Source organism: Notechis scutatus, chromosome 1 (assembly GCF_049901735.1).
Source record: "Notechis scutatus isolate UNSWTSFEM ecotype Mainland chromosome 1, rNotScu1.2, whole genome shotgun sequence".
Lineage (NCBI taxonomy): Eukaryota > Metazoa > Chordata > Lepidosauria > Squamata > Elapidae > Notechis > Notechis scutatus.
The window spans coordinates 246880293-246893048 of NC_142009.1; the positions used below are offsets into that span (position 1 = coordinate 246880293).

At 34.5% G+C, this 12756-nt stretch overlaps 1 protein-coding gene across 3 annotated transcripts in view; it reads right to left on the reverse strand.

Moving 5' to 3' along the window:
- GALNT18 (polypeptide N-acetylgalactosaminyltransferase 18) overlaps positions 1-12756 on the reverse strand; it is a 342012-nt gene that overhangs the window by 129924 nt on the left and 199332 nt on the right. For all 3 annotated transcript variants that reach the window (XM_026664840.2, XM_087950986.1, XM_087950985.1), the window contains exon 3: positions 3404-3570. In XM_026664840.2, the coding sequence (XP_026520625.2) occupies positions 3404-3570 (167 nt within the window). The remainder of the gene's footprint in view (positions 1-3403; positions 3571-12756) is intronic.

A 12756-nucleotide genomic window follows, 5' to 3' on the forward strand; every position in this document is an offset into this window, starting at 1 on the left:
AAATAAGAAATTGGAAAAATCCGCTTTGACATCAATAGGCAATTAAGCTGAAAATAAAATAAAATGCCAAAGGGATAATCCAGATTTCTGGACGCTAAAATTTTTTTTTTCATAAGCAGGAAGGGAGAGAAAAAAATAAGGGCAGGATCTGGAAGAGGAAAGAGACTGCCTGGAATTAAAAAGAATCTACAGTAAAACTTCAACAAGACTTCTAAAAGATACATTTTAACTGAAACTTTGTAACTAAACAGTAACCCCAAGAAGAGGAAGTGGAAAAAAAGAGCAAAAAGAAACAGCTTGCGTGTATTTGGATTATTTGGTGATCTTTGGATTCTTGGTTATTACATTTGAATGACTAAAATTAATCGGGTGGTTCTTTAAAAATTCATACAATGGCACCACTTCTGGATGAATTGAAAATGGAACTTAAAAAGTACAAAGAAGATGCACAAGAAGGGAAGGGTTCTTTTGGCTTCATTTTTAAATTCTTAGAAATGGAGATTTGGAACTATGAGAAACAACAAGAAACGTCTGCAAAACAAGAAGACTGGGACAAAGAAGAAGCCATCTTTAATGAACAAGTAATTTTATGTGGGGAATAAAAAGGAAAGGGGGGAAAGAGAATGGAGAATTTAAGATTTAAAAAAACAACCAAAGAAAAGAAAAATAATTCGAAAAATAAGTATAATACTGGAAAACAACAGAAAAGAAGAATACAGAAGAGAGAAATAGAGGTAGAGAGACAAGGGGGTAAAAAGGGGAGAGAGAAGAAGAGAGGGAAGAAGGAAAGTATAAGAAGTTACAAAGGACCGGAGCAAGATATAGAGAAACAGGACCTATTTAGAGATAATGGGTGAAAATCTAACTGAAAAAGGGATTCTGTAAAGGTACATAAGATTGTATTGTTATATTAGTAATAGAAATAACTTTAGAAAATTGGAAACAATGTATGATTAAAATGAGGGATAAAATAGTTAGTGTAATTTAGTGAAATGTTTGTTAATAAAATAAGTGAAATAAAATAAATGAGAAAATTGAATTAGGAAGGAACGGGAACATTTTAATTAGTTAATGTTTTATAAAATATAAGTGAAGGGGGGGAATTAATTATGGAAAGCTTATAATTGTTCCCATAGAAGTATGATATTTAATTGAAAAGTAATGTTAAAGAAGTTAAGACTTTAATGAATATTAATATTAATGATAGAATTGAATTGGAATGGAATGTGTTGTTTTAATTACATACATTTATAATTTTTTCTTTTTTTAAGAATATAGTGTGTATTTTAAGAATGTACCAAGCAGAATCCGAATGGAAGTTATGTATTATATTGAATGTTATAACTTTAGGGTATATATTGAAGCCTAAATAAGAGTTAAATGGATAAACTTAAAAGATATAAAGGCGTCATACTCCAATCAGTAACTACAGGAGAAATTTTGTTTAATGAGAAAAGATAATAGATAATTGAAACAGGACAGACAAAAAATACATATATAATGATTTGAATTGAGATAATTAAAATAAAATTGAGAAAATTAAAAGAGGGGAGAAGCTATGCAGAAAATGTAAAATAGTAATAAGATATGAAATAGAATATAAAAATGAGCATGAACTTGAATTTGTGTCTATACGAAGAAATGTAACCCGGGATTACGCTACTTCCAAAAAAGATGTTTTATTTGTATTTTTTTTCTTTTTGTGAAAACTCAAATAAATTTTACAAAAAAAAAGAAAAGAAAAATATGAAGAAAAATTTAATTTCATTCTTGCTTGGTTCCTACTATATCTCTGGGATTAGTTGATTCCCCATGTGAATCTCATATAATTTATAATTGGCCTACAATGATATAATTTGTGGTCAGTATAGAATTATATTGTTGAGTTTCAACAGCCAACACAGGATATAAGTTAAAACGAAAAAGGCTTTAATCAGCTAGTTCAAAGATGGGCTAGCAGGTGAAACATACAAGAAGTGCATTTATTAAGTTACTCAGACATCATGACTAGATTGAAAAGTCACGGAATCTCTAGAGAGTTGAGATATGAACAGAAGGCACTACTACAGGTAGATCTCAATTTACAACTAATTTGGAAACAGAATTTCAGTCATTAAGTGAGAGGAGCACTTCACTCCAGGACCATAATCCCAATGGTTCTCCCATTTGCAATCGTAGAGTGACTACAATAGTTATTAAGCAGAAAGAGTGAAAGAGTTGACTGCCAAAGGAGGGCAGAAGACTCCACTCCATGTGTATGAGGGAACTTTGATGGGGACCTTTAAGATCCAAGCTTCTTTTTAACCCAGCCTCCTGAAGAAGTTGCCCTCCCCTCTGTGCTCGGAAGGGAAATCCAGTGGAGAAAATAAGCAAGGATCTTCATGATTTGAACATTTTTTTTTTCCAGACCACTGCAAGAGTCACCCCTCACCCCCATGCACAAGAGGGGAAGGGAAATCCTTCAACAGGTGGCAGTTTGCAGCCTTCCCTGCCGGCTTCTCCATTGACTTCCTGGTCAAATGAAGATCACATGATTGCTGCCTGTTTAATGTTTTTTAGGGTTGAAACTATTAATGATTGTGGGTGTGATTTCTCAGTACCCAACAAAGAGTGACTGGAACCTCAAAAACTCACCAAGCACTCCTCCAATTTTATTTTATTTTATTTCCCTAAGTGCTTTTTCCAACAGTCTTTCCCTAATTTTTGAAGTCTTACCTAAACTAGTCCTCAAAGTGCTTACAATTTGATTGTACTTATTTTTTTGGGGGGAGGGGCAATAACAGTTTTTTGTATATCTGAGCTGTGTGTATAGACCTTCTGAGTTTAAGCTTAGACTCTGACTATTGCCATGTAAGTTCTAGAACTGAGCATGACAAAAAGAAAAAGGAAAATACTTTTTTTTAACATAGCATGTAATTAAACTGTGGCAAAAGTTATAGAAAGGACAAGCAACTGAGATGCTTTTAAAAAGGGAATGGGCCGGTTAATGGAGTATCAGACTATCAGTGGCTAATATTGGTAGTTGTTCATTACTTCCTCAATCATATGCAGTATGATGTAAATACTGGTTGCTGGGAAATGGAATCCAAAGGAGGCTATCAACAGCCTGCTGCTCAGTCTTATGAGCTTCCCAAGGGCATCCATTTGGCCACTGTGAGACAGAATGTAGACCAGATGGGCCTAATAGCCTGAAAAAATGTTCTTTTTATGAAATGATGCATTTAGTGCAGATATAAAAGGAGAAAAAAAAAACACAGAGGAAGAAAATATCTTGACTAACTTTGTTCTTCACAGTGTCTTGTCAACTACAACATCAAAGTCATCTTGAATACAGAATGATTTCATTAAGAATGCATCAGAACACACACACAAACGTGCCTTCTATTTGGTATATGCTACTCACCATTGTTACTATTGTCATCCACTAAAATAATCTCTTTCAACAAATGAGCAGGAGTCCTGTCGATTGCAGAATGAATGGACCGTAGAATCACTGAAAGGGCTTCATTCACAAATATGAAAACAATGCTGACCTCGGGAAGATTCTCTGGAAAGGTGAGATTTTTGCACCTTTGGGAAGGGAAAAGACAATTTAGTCTTGATTGAAATATTTAAAATTGCACATACTTGAGAAACTCCAGGTGATTCCAAACTTAATTTGAAAGAACCCCGTAACAACAATATAAAGATATTCAGAGTCAGTGGCTCACCTAAAGCTCTGCATATGTTTCTTTATTGAATATATACTTAAGCATTTGAGAAATGGCTTAAAATATGTTGATGAACAAGGATTTCTCAGATGCCATATATACCCAAACATCCAATTTTTCTTGCCTCATGAAATATTATTTCAATCTTGATTGGTTCCTGACTAGCTGCTGGGAAAGGCATACATATTTTATTTAGATTCTTTAAACTATATGACAATCTTTCAGATATCTTACTGTTATATCCCTGAAGATTGTCATGACTTGAGCTGAAGTATACTTTTCTCCAGTGTCATCCTACCTCAGACAGATTACAAAAGAGTATTAATTACCCCCAGTCAACTGGATCTTTAGCCCCCAAACAGGAATTGATTTCTGGAAACTCATCATTCTCCACAACTTGAAAAGAAACATGATCTTTAAAACAGCTGGTCATGCATAACTTGAAACTGTCAAATGGCAGCAGTTCAAAACAAGGGTAAAAAAAGATTAAAGCTTAGATATGATCATTCAATGGGTTCTTATACATACGTTTCTCCTTATTAACCCAAATTAAATTATTTAAGATGAATGTAATGCTGTATATTTTAATCATGACCCTAATTTTGTGAAGAGTTTGGCTTGTTATGGCTAGTTGATTTTAATATACTTGTTAACATGCAATCTCAAAGCCATCTCTTTGGAGAAAATCTCTAAACAGAGATTAACAGATATATTTTCAGTATTACTGTATTTGTGAAGGTATAACATATTAAAATAAGAGTACCTTCTATATTTATAATCCCCCTAACAACTTTCAGTTGTGTCTATGTGATGATTCTCAAAATAATGCGCAAATTCAAATGAACTGTTGTTATGATTGTCAGAAAAAATGCATGCAAAAGGATACTGTTCATATTCTGTTTCAAACACAATTGGCAGCAAAGGGGAAAGTACTCAGAAGGTTGTTTCATAAGTATTCATGTATAAATCAAATGTGTTCAGGATGGTATTACTGTTGTTCCTCATAATGGAAGGAGCATAGCAAGCAGCATGCAGATAGTTCGCTTAGAATAATGAGAAATTATTCTTCCATATTAAGCTAACCATTTGCAATCTGTTGTCAAATGCATTTCCATCACAAAAATACTGAATTCTGTTTTGCTTTCTATTAAAATGCAAAGTTCTCCTACAGAAGCTGCCGAACAACTATAGATGTGGCAAAGCTATTTGGCATCCTAAGCCTTTTCAGTTCAGATAAATGCACCTTTTAAATGGCAAGAATAGGGAGGAGGATCATATATACATCTTTTCTGTATTGCTCCAATTCTAGTATATATGATTTACTACGTGCAATTTTAATGTGTTTTTTTAATGCACAGTGCTGCGCTTGCTATTTATTTTTATTTTTTAATGTTCTTCTGTGTTCACTGATCTAATTGAAACTGCTCAATAATATCAGAGTCAGAGAAGAAATTGAAGAATAAATTTGCAGTCATTTTTTTGGATGAGAGACATCAAATGAGGTACTGGTTGGGGAAAGGGGCAACATGTCAGGAAACACCAGGATAATTTTGTGATGGAAAGAGAAAAAAAAGCAGAGCAAAGCACTGCACACCAGAACAACTAGACAGAAGAACAGTTTTTTCCAGAACGCCATCACTCTGCTAAACAAGTAATTCCCTCAACACTGTCCAACTATTTACAAAGTCTGCACTATTATTACTATTAATCTTCTCATCAGTCCTTATCACCCATCCCCTCCCACTTGTGACTGTATGACTGTAACTTTGTCGCTTGTATCCTTATGATTTATATTGACTGTTTCCTAGTATGAATTGATTGCTTATTGTAACCTATGACTATTATTAAGTGTTGTACTGATGATCCTTGACTCTTGATCTTTTCTTTTATGTATATTGAGAGCATTTGCACCAAGTCAAATTCCTTGTGTGTCCAATCACACTTGGCCAATAAAATAATTTTAATTCTAATTCTAAACAACAACAATAACAAAACAAATTAGCAATGAGAGCCATCGGGTAGGCAAGTACTAGGAAGCAGATGTAAGGACGTTGAGAGAAGACGTTGAGAGAAGAATATGAAGTGGGCTATAGCAAAAAGAGAAAAAGGCCTCAATTCATGCTTTTAACTATAGTTAATAGAAAAACCTTGGATAAAATATTACAAATAAACACAAGGCATTGCGTAATGAAGTTTGGCGGTAACAGTGAAGGATGCATGTCTGCTACCACCAATTAATCATCCCATCAATAAGAACGGCTTGGGCTTTAATTTTAGGAGCATCTTCTTCAGGTAAACTTTGCCTGTACTATATGGGCAAGTAGAAGAGGATGCTCTGGGTGAAAGAGACTAAGAGCCAGATAATGTAGCTCTTTCTCTGTGAAGGAGATTTGTCCTCTGAGATCATATATTACATGTTCCTACCCAATAACATGTTGTTGAAAGTCAGAACAACCATCTTCAGGAAGGCATCTGGACCTACCTGATAGCACTTTTAATGCTACAGGTTCAGGGGTCAAGATGCTGCCAATTCAGACCAGTTCGGGTGAACCCGTAGTTCCGACGATCATTTGGCCCTGCTCACTTGTCCCCACCCTATCCTGTCCTTTATTTCCTGCTTTGTAGCTCATCTCAATCGTGCAGCATAGTTGATTCCCGCCCCCTCGCTGTTCTATTTACCCTTGCTGACTTGGAAGGTAAGCACCTGAGCTTCTAAATGCTCCATTTTAGGAGCTGCATGTATGCTTAGGTGTGTTGGTGCGCTCACCGAACCGGTTGTTAAATTGGCAGCATCCCACCACTGTACAGGTTGGTCCAATTTTTGCAACTGGAAATAGTAGTATAATGAGAACAGACTCTCTATGACTCTGGTTATAACATTAATCAAAATAATAATTCATGAAATGTGTATGCCACCCTAACTCACAGAGACTCTGGGCAGTTCTTCCTGAGATTGGACTATTATCCATCTAAATAATACAGATATAATCATTATGAAGAGAAAACAGCTCACAAAGAGCTTAACAATCTAATATAGCTGTAGGCCACATAACAGACAGAGAACAAATAGTCAAGAAAGAAACTCTGAAACATTTCAGCAGAAAGAAATAGGTTCTCTTAGATACAGTCTACATTTTCTTTACATATACCTTTTTCTTTTTTCTTCCAACTGTGCTCAGAAGAAATATTACAAGTGAAATTTAAAATAAAATTCCTCAGGATAAATTGCAATAATTTGAAGGCTAACATCTATTAAGATTCAACATGCTGCTAAGAAACCAAGGCTACTCAATAAAACTCATGAGGGATGAGATATTGCAGTATAAATTTTGCTAATGTTTAACATACTGCAAAAAAAAGTAGCATGTCCATTATATTAACAGTTTGCTTAATATTTGTAGGCTAGTGAATACTATTCAATGAATTAATAAGCTAACCAGGCTACTGCTATATGTTCAGCTCAGTAAGTAAGAAACCAACTTTCAATATGCCTTCATTTGTCAATATCAGTGCATAAGTAAAGCATAAGGTTTAGATTACCCACATGATTTTAAAAATGAGAAAAAGTATTGAATATTAAGAATAAAGGTCAAGGTATAATGCAGGTATAATGATTTCACACTGTTGCTTAAGTAACTTCTAGTATAGAGTTAGTATATTTCTGGTTTCTTTTTTCTTTTCATTCTCAGACAAAACATTAATCTGTAACATTATCTTTGGCATTTAAATGTTAATATACTTTATTGAAAGCCAAGACAAGAATTGCATTAAATTACTTTTATTCTTTTACAACAACAATGAAGACCTTATCTTCCACCCAAAAGTATTGGTCTGAATTCCCATCGTCCCTTACATTGGTCTTGCTGGTTTGATGTTATTATAGGTGTTAAAACTCAACAACACCTGGAATATCACATTAAAACTCCCTTTTTATGACCCTGTAACCTCTTAATTATTCGGGGTAGAGTTGGGGTGACTGGCTGGAGCTATGCGTTTACTGGCTGGATGCCCTTCCTGATACCACACGGAGTTCACAGCAGATTTTTTTCTCTTTGAGCCCTAGGAGAGAAATATATGTTGCTACCTAGAATTGAACTCTCAACCTTCCAAGTGGGAGGCAAGAATCTTCACACTAGACCACTTTACCGCTCAACTGGGGATCACATTACTTGACTTGCTATTTTAGGGTCAGATAGGGTATTAATGAGAGGAAATGCGGGGGTCATTAAGTGTGACCTCATGTGACTGTGACTTCTAACTTTCTTGTGATTTCCAACTTGACTTTGCTTATGGGAAACTAGCAGGAAATGTTAGAAATAATAATCATGTAACTATGGCTCACTGAAACATCATAATTGTAAACTAGATGCTGAGTGCCAAAAATTGCAATTGCATAATTGTGGGGGTGCTTACACTGACAGAACTCCAAGAACTAGTTGTAACTACCACTCATTCATTGCCATCATATTTTTAAATGGACATTAAATGAGGATGACCTGTATTTTTGAGTGCATAACTAACCCCCATCCTTTTGCACATGTCATGGTTTGGACAGTATCTGAGGCCTATTTGCTACTATTTTCACTTGACCCATGATTAAACAAGAAAATATGTAGTAATCCAATTCCCCATTTCATCTAAAACAATGAATATCAGTTCATAAAAAGTCATATTTGTAGGAAATGACCAGCTGAGCCCAAAAATGGGGTCAAATGACATCATCAGTCTGAAGTTCCAATGCCCCCAAAAGAGATTTAAGTCCAGTTCCCTTGAAGTCTTATCTGCCTTGACCATTAGTAGTAGAACAGATTCTTGTTTATAGGTGAAACTCACAGTGCTTTTGACCTCTATCCTGCTCTTGGTTTCTTTAATTGTTTAACTTAATTTTTTTTCTTTCTGTCAGTAAATGGTGTTGGCCTATTCAATGCTTCAATATTCAGTTTCACAAAAGGTAGTTGGGAGCAAAGCTGGGAATATAGCATCTGTCTGCAACTCTTAAAAGCAGCTGTACCATTCCCCAGTATTGTGCAGCTTAATTTCACAACTGTTATATGATCCCAGAAAAAGATGTAGCTGCTTTAAAGAGCTGCTTACAGGTGCTATTTTTGACATCCTCTGCACTCTACATGCATTTTGAAAATCTAATTTGAAGCATTGCATGCCTCTAAAATGTAGCTTTAGGATATTTCTGTGAAACAAGGGATGATAGAAATTTTCTGCTTTGTTTGCACTGTACAGGGGAAACCAAGATGCTGCCTTCACTGAACTCATATATCATCTGTTTAGAGCAAAATATATTACCTGAAATGTGTATAGAATGCAGAATCCAGAAAAAGAATAACTTATATTCAGACTGGGGATTGTGACAACCTCAGGCAGGAGGTGACAGTATCCTCATGAATCAGATCGTTTATCAAACGATGCTCAAATAAAATGCTTACATTCAAATAGGATGTTCAAATCTCTTTCTTTATATTTTTCTTATTTCTTATAGCCTTATTACTTTCTAATTTATTTTGAGTTTATTCTTATAGCAATGATTCTAACAACTACTTTACCACTCATCAAGTCATCTTATTCTATCCACCACAGTGTCTTTTATCTGTAGCCTATAATATTATCTTGTTTAACCCAATAGCTATAAATTCTTACCCTATCTTTGTGACAGCCAGCATCTAATCTTTAATACATTCTCAATAGTCTACTTCCTTATACCTTTTACTGTATTCATTTGTACAAGTTTCATTTGTACAAGTGGAAGATGCAAGCAATATCTTATATTATAAGTTATAATATAAATTATGCTACAGTGTACATTACCTTGGTAGAATGAAATAAAACATACATATTGAACTGAACTACATTTAAAAGATAAAGGTTTTCCCTGCCAATCAAAGGCAAAACTCTAGATGAGCTGAAAAAATATGAGCCCAAGATATAATACTACGTGCACCAATTATATTAAATACCACTATTTATTCCCCCAATAAATTATGTCCATTTTACAGTGCATTTTAAGTAAGACAGAAACAGTTTACATTTCAGCAGAGATCAAAAGCAACTTCTGATATAGATAGAAAGAAGAAATCAGTGTCATTAAAGTAACTCAGATAAAATTAAGATGAAATAGGATAGCAGCTTGAGTTTAAAAGATTAAAAAAAAAACAGAAAGAGAATGATATACTAGCACCATTAAAGGATGGGGATTATTCAACAAAATAAAATTCTACTGTTGAATATACAGTGCAAAAGTTACTGCCTATGAATCAGAAGGGGGATTGTGGAGAATAAATGGCACAGGAGAGTTAAAGCATTTATTTCCCTTAAGTGTTTTAAGAGGAGATTGGATAAATATCAACAGGAAATAGGGAATGGTTTCAGCAGATTATGAATTTTGTCCACAGAAGACTGAACAAGATAGTCTTCTCCTGTTCTTTTCTATGGTTATAAGACAGGGATTTTATACATCCATACGAAAGTCTCTAATGAATATCAACATTTTTTTAAAAAAGAACAATTTTTGTCCTAAACCAGCTGCATATTTATTTTATTCATTTGTGTCTTGCCTTTATTATTTTTTACAAATAACTCAAGGTGGTGAACATATCCAACACACCTATTTTCCTCACAAAAACAAACAACTGTGAGATGAGTTGGACTGAGAGAGTGTGACTGGCCCAAAGTCACCCAGCTGACTTTTATGGTTAAGGCAGGACTTATTGCCTTAAGTCTTATATATAAAATCCAGATATGAACTACAGTATATTTAAATTCATTGAAATTTCATCTCTTTGAGAAATAGCATATTTAAATATATGAATACAAAGTATAATTTCTGATTGGATAATGTGAGCTAAAATGAAATTAAGGAAGATAGATACTTATGCTAACAATAAATGAATTCTTGTTATAGCATCTAAATTGTTTATTAGCCTATTTTTCATTACCATTTAAGGCTATTTGGAGCCCTTTATTTTTAAGGAATTTACTTCAGAGAAATGGGAAGAAATACACCTATTTTTATCTCTTCTTCTTGTAAAACATTGGGCTAATTTGGACTAAACATAGTTCCTTTGGTATATAGTAAAATGTAAGAGAAAACAGATTAGTAGCAGGGAGAAGGAGCTGTTAAAATACAATCAATTACATCATGAACTCACAAAGCACTCACATCTAAGAAAACTTATTTTCCTGATATCAGGGAGTACCTATTTTGAGGGGAAACAGTAAACAATCTCTAGAAATGATTCATCAGAAACCATAACATTGTGATTTGGATTGAAATCTGTTGTTTCAATGAAACAAGATATTGTCTGAAGATCAGACAAAATTCCATTAAATCCAAAGTCTACTATTCCAGTTCCATTAAATCAAAGATTTACAGTATTATAATGGTGAAAGGGGTGTAAATTATTAGTTTGTGAATTATTCTCATACATTCTTAATGAAGCTGAATGCAGTTGCTATTCCCATTTTGTCCTTTCATTGTTTTTGAAATTAAAATTAAATTTTAAACTAATTCAAATTCAAATCTTAAAATAGCAGTAAAATGATCTTAACATTAAAATATGAGGGACAGCAGAACTAAAATCAGTGCCACCTTTCATTTATTATAGCCCCAACCCTCTGGAACAAGGCAAAATTGCCTAAGTTTCTTAGCTGGTTAATCCAGTCAAGCCTAGTAGTCGTAGATTACTTATGGATCTTGATTATGAATCTTGATGCAGAAAGGCCCACCACATCTAGCTCAAAGTTTCCCCTTTGCAATAGAAGTGAAGGCATTCTGAAAATGGCTCAGGATGCCCACTTTTCAGCCAACCCATCAATCAAATCCCATACTTGCAACCAGCCCAAAAGCAAATTTTGTTTGGCTTGAGACACATTTATATTGATTCAGTTTGCAAAAGTAAGCTTTTATTTTAAATGCATTTTTTAAAAAAGTTTTGAAAGGGAACCATCAGAACCTTTTGAACCATATTCTAGCCAGGTAGCAAATCCTACAGGAGCAGAGACCTATTTTAGTTTATATAGCACGCTGGTTTTTATATGCAAATGTTGCATTTCATTTCAAATGCAAAGGTAAACATTAGTGAAAAAAATCAAGTCTCTCTGATGCAAAAAAAAGAAGAAGTTTATGTTGGCTTGTCCCTTTATTCCATACATCCTCACTGGGAATGGATCATATGCCTCATTCACTTCCCTTTGTTCTCTTCAACTGCAGCATTTTCCCAAAATTTATGTCAGTTGAAAATGTTATCTCTGCCATACAGATGCACTATAGGGAATCCAATCAGGAACAGAAAATTATTATCCAGCTGAATTAAAATAATAACTGTGCTTCTGGCCAAGTGTAGATTCTTAACTCTACAATTAATACTTTGCAACATTTTCTTCAAGATGAAATCTAGATAACCGCATTTCCTACACCTCTTACTTCCCAAGTTGAATTTGCACATCAGTTCACACTGATGGGGTACCTGGGAAAGTACTCAAAGCATGTGCTGACCAGCTCGCAAGTGTGTTTATAAATATTTTTAACCTTTCTCTTATATAAGCCATTGTTCCATCTTGTCTCAAAGCTTCCATTATTATTCCAGTTCCCCAAAAGCCCTTTCCTGATACTTTAAATGACTATAGACCAGTAGTTCTCACACCCATAATTATGAAGTGTTTTGAGAGACTGGTCTTAAAATATATACAAGATTGCCTCCCATCAAACCTTGACCCATACCAGTTTGCCTATCAGAATAACAGATCCACAGAGGATGTTGTTGCCATGGCTCTCCACATTGCACTGAACCATCTGGAGAGTAGCGGGAGCTATGTAAGGATGGTTTTCGTTGATTACAGCTCAGCTTTTAATACCATCATTCCGGATATACTGATTAAGAAGTTGCTGGAATTGGGCCTCTCCTCTCACATCTGCTGTTGGATAAAGGACTTTCTTACTAACAGACCCCAAACTGTTAGGATTGACAGCTATTTTTCCTCCACTCTTCCTCTCAGCACTGGCTCTCCACAAGGTTGTGTGCTGAGCCCCCTTTTA